Raw genomic sequence first — 19,285 nt, 5'->3', positions numbered from 1 at the left:
TGACTGTTTAAATCAAAGCTGTGTCTAGTTAAAATCCCCTGCCATGGATTGTATATACAGTATATATATATATATATATATATACGTATATATATTATTTCCTATCTCCAAGTGTTTCATGCAAATACATTTTAGAGGTCTAAAATGTGAAACCATCCAATCTGTAACAAGAAAAAATAGTAACTATAAAATGAGAAATATAATGCTTAACTTAATGAAGCAGATAATCCTTTTCCCTCATTTTTTTCATGTCTTGGTAATCATCCTGTGACCATTTACGTATATCAAGTTGACATTTAGAGCATCCTGACCCCCAGGTTGGGAGCTATGGATATGACATATTTCATTGAGCCACTTTGCCCCATTTGTGAACACAAAGTATTTTAAGACACACACTGTGGTGATATGCTCCTTCATCATGATGATCATGCCAGTTAATGCACAGATTAAATACTCAGAGGATTCATTCCTCAGGAGGATAAAGGCGGTCAGGGTGCCTTTGTTTTTAAATGGGTGGAGGGGTCTCAGTTACAGGAAATAAAACAAAGCTAAGTTTTAGGAATCAGTTTCTGGATGGAAAAAAAAAATGGTACGGTGTATTTCTCTTACAATAAAACATACAACATGTATTGTTTTAGTTGACTCAAGGATGAAATCAGTAAGTGAAATATTTAAAGACACAAATATAAGTTTAACTTGACGGTGATTTCGAAGGATATGTAAAGAACACATAATAAAAACTAAAGATATGTCCTTTATATTAATAGCACACAACAAGGCAAAATCTGAGGCAATATTCTCAACATTTTCAACCAACAACATGACATTTCAGTTTATGTTCAAAGCGTTTGTAGGCCGTAGAGAAGCACTTTAAATGTAAAAAATGTTCGAGGCGGGAAATCGGCTGTGTCAGAGAGATGGATGGAGAAGGTACAAAGCTCGGGTAGTGTGCTAACAAACTCCATTTTGTGTTGCTGCAGCTGTTTCCATGGAGCTCTCTCACCCTCTCTCTTTCTCTGCCACTCCACTCTCTCTCTCTCTTTCTCTATCGCTCTCACACACGCACACACAAGTGTCTGAAAGAGGATTCAGCTGTGTGAGTCAATCTGCAACCAACCAAAACTCGGAGAGTTGCTCCAGCATCACGCCCATCTCATCATTTTTTTTTCTTCTACCTCATTACAATAATTTCTTAAATTATTCGAAACCCCAGTCACAACAACAAACCCACATTCTGCACACTCAGTTACTGTGATCTTGATACACATGCTCCAAATCCACACGAGACACTGGGACCAGTCCTTGTATTTTATAGTGACATGTTTTTTTTTTCCCCCTCCGCCTTATTTGGAGTGGATGTAGCAATCAGCAGCGCTCATTACACCTAGCTGCCCTACAAAGATGGCCCAGAAAAATGCCCTTGAAGGCGAAGGAAAAAAAGAAGAAAAAGGGAAAGGATGCTTACCCAGGACTCCGACACGGTAGTTGAGAGTGATAACGATGACATTTCCGTAGCTGGCCAGCACGCTCCCATCGATCATGTTGCCCGTCCCCTCCATGTAGGATCCTCCGTGGATGTAGACCATCACAGGCTTGGCCCCGGTGTCTCGTATGTCTGCAAGAGCGGCCATCATTAACACATTCACATAGCCATCCACCCACTCTGATCAACGGGTTCAGCTCAGATTCAGATACAGCAGATACAGCGACATGGTGGCCACAAACAGACAAGCTGATGGTCCCCTCTCAGATACCAGCTTCATCCAATATGCTATCCTACCAATAAAAAAAGAATTCTATTTCACTCCATCTGCTCTATTAAAAAAAAATATATATACAGTATATATGTGGAGCTTAACTATTAAAATAATTGGCCATCTCAGCTGAAAATGTAGCTTATATTTAATTGACTTATCATGAACCATGTCATGAATGTTGTGGTTCTTGTTGCCTTGCAGACGCTCATCCTCCTATAGACACACAGGAAGCCATTAGAGAGAATAAAAAAGGAGGTATGCTGACACATCTCCGAACTGGAGAGAAGGCTAATCTGGCTTGACAGTGATAGGGGGGAAAACGCGCTGGCAAATTACACAATGCTCCTTTTTCTTTTTTTTTTTTTTTTTTTAGATAGGCCTTTCTCTATTGAAAAATACATATGCATGTTCTTGCTTTGCATTTGCTCATAGTCAAATTTGTGCCTATTTTTTGGTAAAATGTTGTTTATTCTATTCCGGACTTGGGGCTTGATTCCCAGCTGGAGCGACACTCCAGCCAGATAAAGCCCATCCAGAGGTAGAGGGGAAGAAAAAAGCCTCTGTCTGAGGAATGGACTGAATTACTGGCTGGCTAGCTCGAGCTGGGAGACAAGACAAGAAACTCTCTCTCATTTTCACTCCCCACAACCCCCGCCTGCCCGCCCGCCCCCCTGCGTTCTCTGTAGCTTCTCGCCTTCCCCTCCCTCACTTTGTATCGCTTTCACTCACAGACTCGCCCCTGTATCTCTCCCGCCTTCCCTCAATCTCTGTCCAACTCCCTGCCTGTCTCTCTCTCTCTCTCTCTCTCTCTCTCTCCCTCTTTTCCCCCCCTGAAGCCTCAAGAGTGGTGAGAATGAAAGAGGGTGGGAGTGCAGCAGAGGAGTGAGGAAGAGACAGAGAGAAAAACACAAAGATAGACCGGAAGGAAGGAAGATAGAAAGAAAGGAAGAATATAAAAAGGAGATTCAAAAAGAAAGGCACAAAAATGACAGAAAAAAAAGAGAAAGCAATGGACTCAGATTTAAAAGGATGGCATTGTATTTTGGTTGCTATGGTTACTGAGAGCCAAAATTCAAATCCCAAAGAACTGCTAATCACGGACCACATCCTGCACAGCCTGATCTGCACCCATCTGTAGTCTCTGCTAGTCGTCAATTTAACAAGCTCGACACAAAGGACAAATACTTAAAGGCGCTTCGTAAAGACACGGTTTTCCCATGAAGCCAATAACCAGGCTCAGCCTTGATATACAGGTTTCTTTTACCCATGGTTCCCCTGGTTATTCATAGCCCTGTTAGGTTTAAAAGCAAAGCAATAACTTGTATATGATGTGGCCTTATTTATGGCTGGCTTTATCTTGCTGGTATCTGAGAAGGCTACACAGTGAAATGTGATTTAGAGCTGACACTTCTCTTTGCACACACTTATCTTATAGACAAGAGGAGGAGGAGGAGGAGGAGGAGGTGGAGGATGCATGGGGTGAGGAAGCATGAAGTCGTAGAGGGGGATAGGGAGGGTCTTGGGGAGGCAGAAGGGGAGAGAAACAGCAAAAAGATATCCTGCACAAGCATCTCAAACAGATGGGCCACAGATACAACGAGAATGGCAAAGAGGAAGAGGGGGCAGAAATAAGAAAAAGAGATTAGTCATGTCAGTGTTATCAGCCACCTCTTTTGTTGATTCACATCGGGTCTCAATGACAGTTTAATCCCTTGAAGAGATCGAAATAAGACATTGAGGCTCCACTTGTCCTAATCTGTTTATTGACTTGCTCTGATGTGATTTGTGTCAGAGCAAAAATATACATGCAACAGATCCCAATTGGAGTTTGGTCTGTAGGGAGAAATAATAATCATTTCGAGCTACATCCACATCTGGGCTGTAGCACAGCATGACGCAGAGGTAATGAGGTGACTAGCTCTTCTCAAACCAATCACATCAGAGCTTTCGCGGCCACAGTGGACGCCTTATCTGGTGACACAGCGCCTAACCCCTGAAATAAATAAATAAAACAGGTTCTTTCTAATTCACTCACTTCTCTGTGGCAAACACATCATTACATCAAAATCTTATTCACAGCATCAAAACACAGCACAGAGCTCTGTGCGGGGAAAGAAACAGAGATATGTTCATTAATTCACAAATATTGCTTTAAAAAAAAACTCCATGCACAGCGAGAGGGAAAAAAAAAAAAAAAAAAGGAGACAAATAAACTTTTTTGGAGATGAACTCAAATATAAGTGCATGATAGAGATGTAGATGAAAGCAGATGTAGGGTGGAGTGTGAGGTGAACAGAAAAATAATTGATATAAAACATCATCTTCTCAGATCTTTCTTTCAATCAGACATGTTGAATCATGCAACATCTACAGTGACAACAAACTAACCGTCTTCAACAGTAGAAACAAATGACAAACTGGCCATAAATAATAATTCAACAATCAAAGGGGTTTGATTCAGTGGACTTTCCTTTGGTTAAATAGAACAACACCTACAAATAAATCACAGGGCTTGAGTTTCATCAGGACCAAAAGAACACAACCTTCCTCAGGTGCGTCAGAGTGCCTGTGGACTGATTGGAGTGCCAGTGGGAGGCAGAATTCAGGCCTGTGCTGAGACTGTAAGTGTTCTTGCTTCAAGTGAAACTCACCAGGAGGGCTGGAAGCAGCTCCGTCCTCCTCTATCTTCTTTTCTCTCTCTCTCTCTCCTTCTTGCACTTTTTTTTTTTGTCCTTTGCCTCTCCCTCCATTGAAACAGTCCGTCATATATATCTGACACTAAGCGCCCCAGAAGCAGCCTTGACACTTTAGGATCGGGACAGGACACAAAAAGGCGAGTGGAGATAAGTGTCGGTGGCATTCACTGTGTCAACACTTTGTGAAACATGGTGGCTGTCAGCGGCTATCAGTGAGGTCTGAGGTGGAGGACGGGGAGGGGATGGTGGGGGAAAAACGGGTGACAATGTCCTGATGTGGCAGGACATGACACGAACCCTACTGTAGTGCTCTCGTCACGCCAAGCTTCACGCTCCTCTCATGACAAGTCCATTACAAGCCATGTTCACGTTTCAGAACCGGGTTTGGTTTTAAGCGGAGAGCTGCTTGCTGAACAGGCAGTGTAATTACACAGAATTATACAGCAGTGTGCGTTCAAGTCTATGACAGTTCTCTGAATGTCACTGGATGTCCGCTTAATATTCTCTTTATACTGAATCAAATGAAGTGGCACTGAGTGTGACTCGGCCTCGGAGGGGAGAGAAGGCTGAAGTGAAAGAACACACAGTGACACATTTTCAATTTTGAAATCAGAAAACAGTCGAAGGAGGACCAGAAAAAAAAAAAAACAGTTGCATACTGATTTTGTTAGCTCGCCTTTTTCACGTCAGAATGATGGGCAGAAAAAGATATAGAATTAAATAATGAAATCTGTTTATATTTTCTCTCGATCTACATGACACTTATCATTATAAATTGGTATTATTATGGTTGTTGTTGGAGCCATAGAGAAAATCTGGTTTATTTAAACATACTGTGACTTGAATAGTTTCTTAGTTAAAAATTCATATACCTTCATTTTCATTTACAGGATTTAAAAATATATATTATCTTTACCTTGTATTTATCTAGTAGGTTTATTTTTGCAGAACAGGGTAAAAACATGTCCTCATTTAATTTGTTTTTTTTTATAACTAATTGATCCGGCTGTCAGAAAACGCAGCGAAGTGTAGTAAAATTGCCACGAGGCAACATGTTAGCACGTGCTGGGGGAATGCATTCAACCCACCAGGACGGGGAGCAACATTTTCTTTGTACCTCCGCCTGTAACAGGCATCTTATATAGTTTGTGAATCAGTTGATAGTGTTAAGGGCATAATGTTTCATTTAGTAACCATTGATTTTGTGGAATAAATCTTCAAAATATTTAATTTAAAATCTGCCTTGTTTTATTTGGAACATAAAGAAGTTTGCCTTTTGAAATCTCGAGTCAGAAAATTCACATCCTGCAGGAGTGGCAAAGGAGATATTTAATTTAAGTTTCCACTACAGTTAAAAATGCCATCACTGTCATATTTCCACTTTTATTGTTATTATAGGTCTCTGTTGTCAGTATTTGGTTGATGCTTTCTTGACATATCCAATCCAATCCAGTTGGGGCAATTGGCTGTTCAGCCTAGTACTTGCTCATTGGTGGATTAATGTTTGTTCTATAAAAATAGTGTGAAGAAAAGTATGGTTTTTATGTAGAGATCATGTTGCTGATTTGGAGCTATAAACATAAAAACAATAACTGATTGACTTGATAATTGTTGGAGCATCTGAGTTGTTTCTTGTATATGTGAAGCTCATTTTAGCCAAGCAGTGGATAAACAGAAAGAAGATGTGTGTGTGCAGTGTGTGTGCTCTACTATGAGTCTTGACGTCTCTACAGCAAATGTAATGGGAAGAATGACCTTTGCATGAAGGTGACTTTTTACCTGCTGGCTGGTGTGTGTGTGTGTGTGTGTGTGTGTGTGTGTGTGTGTGTGTGTGTGTGTGTGTGTGTGTGTGTGTTTGTGTGTTTGTGTCTTAAATATGATGTAGGAAACAGGGCAGGCAGGGAGGAGGAGAGTGTGTGGGGATAAAGAGAAAAGAGAGACAGGGATAGAGTGAAATAAAAGGGCAGACATGGTGAGAAAGCCTACAAGGCTATTAGCCAAAGCCCCCTGTAGCTGGCCTGGATCGAGAAGAGAGGCGGAGGCTGTAGAGGTGCTGTCATCCCTAAGACTCACAGACATCAGTTTGCTCCTTGAGTGAACGAAGACTAAACCTTTAGTCTTTTAGGGAGAGCCTGCTGTCCTATGTTGTTATGGTACAAAAAACCACCGAAGGTTTGACAAAGATAATTCACACAGCAAAAGCCCTCAGATGTGCTGTTGAGCTGCATTAAGAAAGAGGGAAAGTGCCTCTCGGAACTAATTCAAAGCTAATCTTCTCTCTTGTTCCATTCTCCAGATTTTTCAAAAGCAGCCTGTTTTTTAACATGTTTTTGCCTTGCCAATTATTTTGTGCCACTCAAGAGTAAAAGACAAAGACTAAAAAAAAAAAAATAGATGACAACAGAAATCTGGCTCGCACATCCTTTGAAATGGCCCAAATGAAGCCCTTGTGGATCAGCCATTAGCAGCAATGCTTATCTTGGAAAGACGCTGAGCAGCGGCATTCAACATATCTATGCATAAATGGTCTTCAAGGGGGCACGAGTCCTCATCCTTGCCACATCAGAGAGAATAGGATAGCAGCAGAATGAGGAGAATGGTGTGTGAATCGCCCCCACTGTCGAATCACTGGTCTCCAGCCTGCATGAGCTGAGCTGAGGGCTTTGCTGGATGGGGATCCAGTCAGGCCTGTGCAATGGAATTAATGGTAATACCCGGGCAGGTGGAGCTCAGCTCTGCTCTCTGGCACAGCAACGACTGAGAGGGGGGTGGGTGATGTGTGTGTGGGTGTGTGTGTTGTTTTCTTCATTTTGCTTCTAGAGCTTGGATGCAAGGATTGTGTGTGTGTGTGTGTGTGTGTGTGTGTGTGTGTGTGTGTGTATACAAGTGTGTGCCTGTGTGCATGCTCCACTGATTTAATGAGTGGGTGTACATGTCTAAGTGTGTGCACATTCATACTGTGTGGAAGCATTCCTCCTGATTAGAGCTAGAGTCTCTAAGTGCCAAATGACAAACACACACGCACACACAAAACACACACGTTTATTTTTCATCAGTGGGAGATGGCTGAGGCAGCAGTGGTGCGAGACGCTCTAGAGTCGGAGTGGGCACGGCTGTCTCTCTCCGCCTCACACTGGGCACGGTACCTCGGCACCACTGCCATGCTCCACCTGGGAGATTTAGCTTCTACACAGCCTCACTTCCTCTGTTTACATGCCCACCTTTATCTAACAACAGCAGGTAGGTGATTGAAAGCGTGCGCTCACTTTTAAAATTTTGCAATAACCGCCTCTATAATATTGAGTCTTGATTGTGGGCCGATGTAAATCGCAGCAACTTGGCCCAGGCACTCGTGTGGCTAGAGGGAGTGATGTGTGGAATTTGAATGCACCATGGGGGGAGCCAGGGATTTGACTGTTGCTTTGACAGACAGGCGGACACACAAATGGACAGACAGAGGGGACAAACACACAGAAAGGCTGAAGAAGGGACAGCCAGTTGAAAGAAAATAAGTTACAGCTAATTAAAAAAATTTCTCGCTACATGTTTTATTTTGCTTATTTCCCTGTCTTGGTTATGTTTTTTTTATTGGCTTTTCCACTGCTCCCCCCCCCCCCCCCCCATACATACATTTTGAACTTATACAATATTAATCAATAACACATTTCATTATAATTCTTTGTCAATGTGAAAAATCATTTATTGTTCTAATAAGACTTATTTGAATTTGAGTTTAAAAGTATGTCTGGAGGGTTATAACAGGCAGAAGGGCGGCTCAAATGTGGAAGAAGGAGGATGGAATTAGCCAAGGATAGTCAGACTGCCAACTGAGACAGCATGGTAATGTTGGGATGAACAGACTGAGAGATGGAGGGGGTTAGATGGGGAAAAAAGAAAAGACAGCAGCTCTCTGGACTGAATGAGAATATGTGGATACAAGTTGCATCAGCTGAAGAGTGACAGGGTAGGATGTGTGCTTGTGTTATCATTCTACTTGCCCTTGAAGTTGATTTTCATTGGTAATGCAGGCCGTACATTTACTGTAGGCAAGGAGATAGCTATTACGGGCAATAATAGTACAGCCACTTGTGAGAGCAGCAGTATGTAAGACAGCTTACAAGGACTGTGTGGTTAGTGCAGCGTACTCAGCCATCCTTTACTGAGAAGAGAAGTCGTTCTGTCCCACATAGGGAAAGGGGGGAATTACACAGAAACAAACAGATGTCCCTGAACACTGGTTTCATATGTCGGGCCATGACACATCATAACAGACACATTCACCAGAACAATGAGAATCTTCTGGATCATATTTAGGGATTGATGGCCGACTCGGTCACACATGCATTAGTTACAGTGCTGTGGCAGAGATTCTGCTGGGACTGTATTGTGCTGCTACGGTGATGCTCCGTAAATAGCATTAGTTGCGCTCAGTAAAGAATAGACTTGTCACATTTTCAGTGAGGCTAGTCTTTCACAACAGCTTGGGGACCAAGCCACTGTGTACGCATGCAAAGACCTGCCAGACAAAGGGATTGGCACTTGTCAGCAATTTTGAACGGACTTGGGGCTACATGTGGGTTCGCTTCAGGGGAGACAAACATACACACATGCACGTATACACATAGTGGAGCAGAAAACTGAAGGCAATTTGGCTTCAGAAGCAACTGCTCGCCCTGGGCTTGAATGAAGGAACACCTGTGTGTCAAAAGCGGTGCCATGGCAACGCTTCCTGTTCTGTGATCAAGGCCAGCATGAGGCTTCTTTCTGAGAGAGAGGAGCCCACTGGCAAAGAGGAAGGAGCTTCACTACAGCGCCTTAAACATCTGGAAAGAACCCTGACTTTCCAGGTTCGGCTGGGATCAAAAACCAAATGAAAACCTCATGTGTTGATAAAATGAAGACAACGTAGAACTTAAAAAAATCTGCAGTTCCTTTAGCGTCCACTTGAGGTTGGCTCCAAAAACCAAGGAATCCCCATTAGAGTCAAAATTCAAATTCAAATTCTTACAGCAGAACCTAACATGTTTTCAGCTTGGTTAGTTTCTTTAAGTCATTTATTTATTGTTAAAAATTGTATCAAATAGTTAGGATCAATTAGGCATAATTAGCTGCGTGGCTGCTTTGACTGACACGTGGGCATGTTTTACTGTAGCTGTTTGCAAGGAGGCTATGCTTCACATTAGCCTATCTTAGTACTGACCTTAATTTGTCGGCTTTGTTCACGTTGTTTTTAATCATTCAACCTGTCATTACTCCACCTCTTTAACTCTCGATTAGCCGGAAGTAAGTTGGTGTTAGTATTTCCAAAATGGCAATCTAATCATTAGGCATCATAACACCTCGTCAGGAACCAATGAGTGGCATCACTGAGACTGTCTGTCTTCTATACGGACTATGATAAAAGCGCTCCACTAGTCCTACAGCAAAACCATGTGAAAACATACAAGACAATCAAGTGAAAGAATGTGGCAACTTGAAGTGATGTCTCAGTATTTCTGCCAAATAAAAAGGTCCACAAGTCCTGAACGATTACAGTACAGTCTCTAACAGACGTACACTTGTTAACCAATTATACACATAACGTGCAGACATCAAATCCACCCATAAAAAAACACAAGGGTTTTAAGTCAAGGGCTTTACCTTAATACCAGCATTATGCTTGCATCACCTGCGTGACTGTTTAAAAAATAAGACAAGGGCGGGGCGATATCAAGGGTTTGATTTAGATTCAGAGACTTAAGCCGTTTCTGTTGCAGCACAAGAAGCGTCTCTCATTCTAATCTCGGCAGAGATCCACCCTGAGCCAGGAATATCCCAAGATAAATATGGAAAGTGAACAATGCGATTGCTGAGCAGCAACTTCCCATTTTCTACACCTCTCGCCTCTAATCCTCTCCAGCAGCACTCCTGAACTGCCGCTCCTCATCTAAATCTGCTGGCAGGCCGGGTGAACGGTCTGATATTACACTGCTGCTTCACTTTCCCGCCGCCATTATTGCCACACATACAGCTGCTGGTCACATGTTCAGAGGGGGCTGTTAACACTAGCTCTGCCTTTTCAGTAACAGGGACCCCAGTCACCACAAGATATTCTGGTTATCTAGACAGCTGCTAGATTACATCTGACTGAAGCCAAACACGCTCACACATTTGATCAAAGTCATTGTTCTACAAACTGTAATATGATAGGGATGCTTGATGAAAGCATTTGCAATTAAAGACAAAAATAAATCAAACAAAACCATAAATGATCGGATAAATCTTTAGAAAAAAATCATGCATCATCTTTGTTCACCGTGGAAAATACCTTCATCTTCATCACCGTCGTTATCCGATAAATCCTCGCCCTGTTTTTTTGCATGGGCCCCTGTTATTGAAGCAGGGAGAGACACAGAGAGGCACAGGGAAATTCAAAATAGCATGTTTGGCAACAAAAAGATGAGGAAAGAGGCAATTCAAGAACAAGCAGTATTTCAATATGTCATGTGAAATTGTGTTAATTTAAACACACAATTCCAATAATACAATTTGTCAAGGGAAAGTTAACAGTCGCAGATTATTCAATTTGATTAAAAAAAAATGAAAAGCATATATATATAAAAAAGTACATTTGGTGTAAATCAACAAAACATAAATTGAAGGGTGTAATTTTAACACAAGTCTGTTCTTGAAGCATATTTGGAGAAGAGTCATACACACTGGCATATCCAATAATCTTTTAGTTTAAATTAATTTTTTCAACAGCTGTATTAAAAACCATTTATTTGGATATTACCATTATAACCAAAAAGGACTGTTTTCAAAAATGTTATTTGTCTAAAATGTAAAACGTGTTAGTGTTAAAGTCACAGGACTTCAGCATATTAAAACAATACTTTGGTGACATTCTGTCCTCTCTGGAATATTACACTTACATACATTTCTAACTAGGACATTCTGTGTAAGAGACCTAGAGACCAGTAAACTAACATGAACAGAAAATGTAGTTACTGGTAAGATAAAGAATGTAAAATCAGGAAGCAGAAAACTGTTGGGAGAACTGTGCTCACAGTACAAAAAGGCACTCGTGCAGGAGTGCTGTGTTCAAACTTCCCTTGAGGTGGGGGGGTATGAATAAATCACAAGATTGCGTGTATCATGTATACTCAGTGATGTGTGCAGTTACTTCAGCTTGTTTCTTTGCCCTTAACAATAGGTAATATGCTGTTGTCCTTGTGCTACGTTGTGTAGTATTCAAACCTAGCCCCCTGGGCGCCTGCGCACCATGTAACAATGTGGTATACAAGCTATTTCTTTGACCTACCACACACAACAGAATCACTTTGACATCCATGTATAATCATGTTTTGTTGCCCACTAGCAGCAGACATTACACAGCAGATTACTCTGTAGGTCAGTCCATCAGTCAATCAATTTAATAGTCCATAATCTTCTAACAACTTTTGAATATTTTGAAATGTTGGTAATACCCTGACCTTTCATCTAGCACCCTGTCAGTTCAGATCTTCCTCCTGAGAAATGCCCAATACAGCAGATCCTAATACTTGTGGTGACCTCAGACTTTTTCTCCATTGCAATAACTAAGCCAGAATACATTTGAGTTAATAACAATATCAAACGGTCTGTTTTTTAAGTGATTCCATAAACAGTTCGTATTTACCAAAAGATGTTCACACAGTTTGTAAATGAAAAGGTGGACATCAGACTCTCCTCAAAACTAACATCTTCTAAATGATTTAATAACATACCTAAGTTTTAGAAACATCTACTGAGTAAACTTATCATGTGACAAAAAACTCCAGGATCTGAGTCCAAAAATATATTTTCCTCACTTTCTGCAGTACCTTGAGGACAAGCTATCAACTTGTTAAACAACTAACATCCTGTGTAGCAGTAAATCAAATGTGGATATTCTTAAAAGATGATTCAAGCCACTTTAAACTGGGTTGTGTGGTTTCCAAGAATCTTCTGCTGTTTAAAGGGCCAAAAGTAGAAAGGCTGCCGTGCTCCTACTCCTCTGTTTCACTGTGTTTTCTCATATACAGTCTAATAAAGGTTTAAAGAGAAAACCAGGGATAGAGAATTAGGAGATGGAAACCTTTATTATTTCCGCAACCTGACATTATTATAGCACTTTCAGCATTGTGCAGCATTTCTTAAGTAATGTTGGCTTCCAGATGAAGTCCGACCTGAAACATTCAACCAGCGTTTTGTGATATGACACTATTCTGCCTAACAATAAAGGGCATAGCATCTCTCCTAATGGGCAGATTCATTTATCTCTCATTTGCAGTGGTTTAATAGCTACAGTATTTATAACAATAATGCCTACATCACAATATTTCAAACGTGTAAATGTGATCTGTGTGTAAAGGAACAATGCAAGGAAAGAAGCTACATGTGTCTGAGACCAAGCTGAGCCCTGACAATTCAAAAAATGGCTAGACACATGAATACTAATGCACCAGATGTAGGCACACCTGGCTTTTAACTGGAGTGGAAGATGACACTGATTGCTTTCATTCATGTTATGCCCAAAACAGACCTTTGATTAATTAAGAGACTAAGCAAAACCTAACTCTCACCCAGTTTGTGCACTGTTTATTATTGCTGCCACTCATGTAAGCAAGTCAGTTATTCAAGTAAAGATACAGACAAACATTTTTAAATGCACAAAGTTTTAACTACTATAAAGCATCCTTGAGTTTCTTGAAAGGCTATATAAATCCAAGCTATTATTATTATTATTATTATTTTGACAGGGAAGGCAGTGGTATAACAAACCACTTTGGCTGAGGCTCTATTTAAAGAGTTTTTATTTAAATAAATGAAGCGCTGTGTCTCCATGCCTCATCCATTGTTAATTGATAGATTGAATATATTGCATTATGTAAGAGGTCGAGTGTCGTGACATTTACCGAGCACAATGAGCATTTAGAAGTGGGGAAACGTTTCAGTTTGTTTTGTTCCACTATGCATAATGACCTTGTGCCGTCTGTCCATTGGATTTATGCAACCGCTGTAATAAATAATGGAGTCAGTATGGGCTACTATATAATTTTCTATCAAAGTATGCATCCACAATCACGTGAGTTCAACAACTCCCTGCTTGTATTCATAATCAGTGTCACCCTCTTTGGCGATAAGCATGTATTGCCTTACTATAGAAAGTTGTACTAAATCTCAGGATGGTTTAGTTGAAGTGGGACCGGGCATTTCATTCTTAAAAGCGTCAGAAAGGTATGGATGAAAAGCTAACAAACACAAACACTTCTGCAGCTATAATTAGCTATAATTAAATGAATAGGCCATCAGCAATACATAGTTTAAAATATACGTTACTTTGACTTATGGGCTTTTAAGCCAAAACAAAGGTGAAATCCATCATGTGGCTTTATGTGGTTGAACTTGTCTTTGTATGTCCACTTAAACTTTTATCAAAACCACCAAAACAATGATCTCAATAAAGTCAATGTTTTCTTATGTGCTAATGTCTGTCTTAACCAGCTTCAGTCCTGTGGAATTATCACTATGAGCGATGAAACTACAAAACTGTCAATGTGGTATGAACACCACTGATACCAGTTGCTGATGGGCTTGTATTTGATGAAAGATGCCAAAAGGGCCTCTCAAGGGGAAATAACTGCTATGCAAAAAGACAACTTCAGAAATGCATTCTTTGATGTTAGATTATCAAGATCTTATTTTATCTGTACTTTGTACCTTTTTTGGTATTCCCTAGGATTCCCCCTTGCTTCTCATTAACTGCCAGGTACAGAGCTAATCTAACAAGCGATACATTAAGTATATCCATTGGCTATCCATTGTATAATGTTTGTGACACGTTGTGTGTTTTAATTCAGATCTTTTGAAATATGGGTAATGTGCAATGTATGTACATTTGATGTTTTGGGAGAGAGAAATAAAGAGAGCGAAAAATTGAGTAAGAAGTTTACTGACTGTTTGCCCCCACTACTTGAGTCCAAGACAAGTTTCTGAGAGGGGACAACAAAGTGTATCATATGTCATGGTATCATAGCTAGTTTCAGCAGCTCAGTTAGATGAACAGCTTGCACTCTGATTGGCTGACTCTACCTGGTCTTGGATCACAGGAGGGAATTTTGGTGTAAACGATTATAGTACAGAAGGTTTGGACCAACACAAAATGTTGGGTAGGATAGAACCATTGTGAAAAGTTGAAATAGAAACCTGATTCACAACTGCTTTGAATAAACGGCAGGGAGTGGAAATGGTGAATCCTGATTGGTTGACACTTCACACAAGTGAGACAAGTGTGTGGAGCATCCGTTTATAGCATCATATCACCTGCTTCCACTGGAAATCACAGGTAGTCTGATGCTCTGTTACAGGAAGTCTTTAGTTTGTTGGGTTTAGCACTTTAAAGCTGAACAAATTTGGTAGCAGCAGAAGTTCTCAGTCAGGAGCATCTTCCCTTTGTAGGAAGTAGCTATCATTAAGTTATAAGTTGTCATGTCTCTCTAATGTAGGCTTCTAGGGAACCTACAAGAATGTTTAGCAGCATAAAAGCCAGAACCAGAACAGGAGGGTTGTATTTGCTTCCTCAGTCTTTCATACGGCTTGTTAGCGTTTAGGGTTGTTCTAGTGCTAACTGTGCCGTTGACATGGTAAAACATTGAGGTTATTGAGTGATAATGCTTCAGACAGGCATAGATTGGATGGCAGGTGTCGACAGGGAAGCTCTGTCACTTTGAATTGCGTTGTCTTTGAGCCTGTGTGTCAAGTGCTGGATCTATAATAGGAACTGCAAACATGTGACATCTGCAGTGACTCAGCAAGTGAGACTATATTTGACCTTGGATCTTTTGAAGTGACGCCGCGGTTTAAGAGTGTGAAATTACGATGGAACTACAAAGAATTAATGAGTTTCTTAGCGTAGTCGGCCTCCAGGAGCCAACATTTGCATTGCTTCAAAACAGACGGCATCAAGACTAACAGCTTTTATTCATGTCCTCTGACAAGCAAAATAGAAACCTGTCATATTTCTCAAATCAGGTTCAAAGAAAACACACTTGATGGGCTTACTTGTTACACAAAGGGTATTGAAATGTAACATTTAAAGAGGGTTGAATTGCAAACAAAAGATGCTCTATGAGTTGACTGTGGATTTTTACATGAATAGACCCTAGCCCACGTATGTAAACCCACACACACATACAGATATAGAGAGGGCTCTAAGGCTCTAGAGACTTCTTGACTGAATCCGGAATTCACTCGATACATTGTGGAGGGCTAAATGTTAACTGCCTTTCCTTTGCTGGAAAAAGGTTCGCTGACAATAGATGGGCCTTGGAGTTAAATATCAGAAAGGTCAGAATGTGGAAAGGGACTTAGTGAAATGTGAAATGTTGCCGCCTTGACAATTTGGAGCAGTTATATTCAGTCTCTAATCCTCAGGTGGCCATTTTTCTCTTTCAGAGTGCCTGGATCTGTCGCTCCTCCTGTCTTTCTGCTCTCCCTATCTCTTCCCTTTCTTTTTCTCTTGCTCTGTCTATCTCCACTTCTCTCAATCTGTCTCCCAGTGTAGAGGTTAAGGAACAGCTTGGGAGGGACACATAAGAGAGAATGATGGAGAATGAAGCTAAAAGGTTAAGGAGGCTGTAATCCCACAGTAAAGGACAGCCAAAACTCACACTGCGCTTCAGCTGTTCCTAAACTAAAAAAAAAAAAAATCTAAACAAATAAACTTGTCTTTCTGCAAGTCTACAGTGAGAAAGAGACGTGTTTGCAGAGGCTGAAGGATTCAGTGGCAGGCCAACACAGTGGGGTTCCTACCTCTTTTCTTTATCCCTAATGATCCATTTATTCTCCATATTAGGGAGGAAAAGATTACACACTACAAATATCTTAGAAAAACAATCAAGACTGCCAAAGCTCCAGGCATTTTAATAATCTTTTGTCAGACACAATAGTCATTTAAACAAGGGCTGACTTAACATGCACCACTAATGATTTCAAAAAGTCAGAGCCGTGCAGGTATGAAGACTCCAACACTGGGTTCTCATCAAAGGTACCCTGCAGAATGTTTATAACCACTTAAGGATTTGTATTTACAAGCGGATGCCCTCTTCGTTTGTATGCAGACAGACACTAAGATTAACATCCTGCTGCTGGTTTCACATTGTTTTACCAGAAAATGTGGCAGAACACAGACAAAAGCAGTGAGCTAAAGGATGCAAGCAATTAAACACAGATCTAAACAGACACAACTTAATAATGTACAAATGTTTGCTGCAGAAAACGTAAAAGTTAACATAACTTTAGTTTGTGTTCAAGAGAGCACCTTTTATATCTTCATGTATGCTAAAACCAATGGCCCTTGATGCATCATGACAAATTCATGATGTGAGGTTAAGCACTGAATTATAAAATCCCAATGCTACCAGCACTGCCACATGAGTCATCTTGAAATTTAAAGCAATGTATATAAAATGATGCAAAACAGCAAAGAAAGATTAAGGCCCACTTAAAGTCAAATCCGGGTTCACGAGCCTCAGTCTAAGCCAACACAAACACCTGAAGCAACAAATAAATGGTGTTTCCCATTCACAGAGCATTTGGACTCCACAGGCTGTGTCCTCTCCTTTCAGTTTGGGGTAAACAAAGAACAGAACAGTGATACTGAGCCTTGGATTGACTGTGGAGGCTGGACAGCACAGCAGCAGGAGGCCTCTGAATGGGAACTTCCTGCGTCTTGCATCTCAAGTCAGTGTGGCTGAAACTGCTGCTGGCTGGTTACAGCCTTCACTCACCCAATCGTCAACAGTCACTGATAGATGATCATGGACGATTATAGAAGTAATTTTCTGGGGCGGGAGGGGGAAAGTGGACATCTGCTCTGAATTCAAATCTCGCAAGCCAATATTTGTTCTTGTCTTCTTGGAAAGTTGGCGAACAGATTTCCTCGGCAGCGTTCAGGGAGTAGCCCCTCCTTCCCTGAGGCCGGGTTGAGTCGGCCAACCAACGGGATTAGCATGGTGTGTTACTGTCTGCAAAGGCCCAGATGCAGTCTAACCAGGATTTGGGCTCTTTTGCAGTTTTAACAGCTCTCTAGCATCTGGAGGTCATCTGGTAAGAGGGAAATATGTCCAATGTTTCTGCTGGGGTAGTTAATCTACAGGTTTGGCAACCGATCGGGCTGTTCAGTACTGGCACCGGGCTGCGTAACACATGGCAGCCTGCTGCCTGTGAGGGCTGCATAAGAATGATAGTCGAGTGGTCCAAATCAAGCCAAAATGTATAACAGATTTCGCCGCACTTATCTCAAATAGACTCATGATGAGGGATGAATTTATGAGTCAGGAAGGTTGATCTCAGAGCGCTCTCAGAAGCTGTTTTATTCAGAGAGACCAGTGTGAAAGACTCCGAGGACAGGTTTTACAAGCAGGGTACAAGCAGTGAAAGAGATGTGCTGTAAAATCCTGAAGAAAATGATGTGCATATTGTATAAACAGACAGCACGCAGCACACTGAGTGCACCGTATCAAAACACGGCCCCTACAGGGAAAAAGATGCAATTTTACATATCTCTTTTAAAGATTGTCAATCAATTTAACTATGTAAACCCTCTCTTAAAGATAAAGATGGACCTCATCAGGGTTTGCCCTCGCAAAATTGACCCATCTTGAGCCAATCTAGCACTCTGAGGCTGAATAGTGCTTTGCTGTGTCCCGGCACATCATTACCCCTCTTCACTCCATTCACTCCAACTCAGAGCACAGAAAATGACTGAGTGGTAGAACCAAGGATTTAGTGCCTTAAATCTACAACACCGCTCTGTGTGTGTGCTATAGAGGCACATCAGAGATAGAGCGAGAGAGAGGGGGAGAGGTGGTCTATAATGCTGATTTCGCACTTTGACCACCTCAGTGTGACATTGTTTCTATGTGCTTGGACATCTTGGACACGTGGTCTGAACTAGTCAATCCAAGGAAACCACAGCTTTTCTCGAAACAACATTTTAGTCAGGGTGAAACCTGAAACTGTTCCTGAACTAAAACAATGCTTTCCCAGTTTTGTTCTGTTAAATAGAGCTGCACAAACTGTCCTACCTACTATCTGACTGCTACCTGATAGTAGGGGAGATTATAGAACTCAATCCACTCACACAAAACCAATTGGTCTCCCAAGAAGTCAAAAGGTTCAGCTGAATTAACTTGACAGTGTTGTGCTCTCAGAAAAGTACGTTAACCCAAAATAGCAACGCCAGAATTAGTATTTTCACACCAACATTTTGTATATTTTTCAAATGCACCATAGTATCATATACATGAGCTCATATTGAAGTCTAGGTATTGATATCTAGAGGAGAAAAAGGAGGTATCTGAACATGTGTAATACATAACTAGGCATACAAACACTCCTTTACTTGTGCTGCAGATTGTGTTCTGTATTTGCTTCACAGTGCACACATCATCACATATTAATATCTTGTCTCATAAAACAGAAGGACCTCACTAGGATCAGTTGTGATTAATTTCATAGAGTTGATGGTTCATGTATTTTTCTTCACTAGAAAGGTATTACAATTGCAACAAAGGTGCTTCAAGCAAGGTAAGAGGACCATTTACTCTGCCTCTGACACAGCTGCAAATGGTTGCCTGGCAACAATCACACAACCATTTTATCAAGCGTCAAATACCATACTTTCTGAAAATTAATCACTCTTTTTTTTTCTCCAGAGGAACCACATTCATAGAGATTCAGATTGTAAAATTGGTAGTGGAGGTATTATTATTACCGAATATGCTCAGTGTGGACAACTCTTCTGAACCATACAGGTCTCTTTTGGAA

The 19,285-nt window shown here is 41.0% G+C and overlaps 1 protein-coding gene across 3 annotated transcripts in view; it reads right to left on the bottom strand.

Moving 5' to 3' along the window:
- Positions 1–19,285, bottom strand: part of nlgn3a (neuroligin 3a) — a 132,841-nt gene that overhangs the window by 83,314 nt on the left and 30,242 nt on the right. For 2 of the 3 annotated variants that reach the window (XM_065958506.1, XM_065958507.1), the window contains 2 exons: positions 10,761–10,820; positions 1,466–1,615 (listed from right to left, as the gene is read on the bottom strand). In XM_065958506.1, coding sequence (XP_065814578.1) covers positions 1,466–1,615; positions 10,761–10,820 — 210 coding nt within the window. The remainder of the gene's footprint in view (positions 1–1,465; positions 1,616–10,760; positions 10,821–19,285) is intronic. The other variant, XM_065958508.1, reaches the window with a different exon arrangement.

Source organism: Labrus bergylta, chromosome 9 (assembly GCF_963930695.1).
Source record: "Labrus bergylta chromosome 9, fLabBer1.1, whole genome shotgun sequence".
Taxonomy (NCBI): Eukaryota; Metazoa; Chordata; class Actinopteri; order Labriformes; family Labridae; genus Labrus; species Labrus bergylta.
This window is presented reverse-complemented; position numbering and strand designations above follow the sequence as displayed.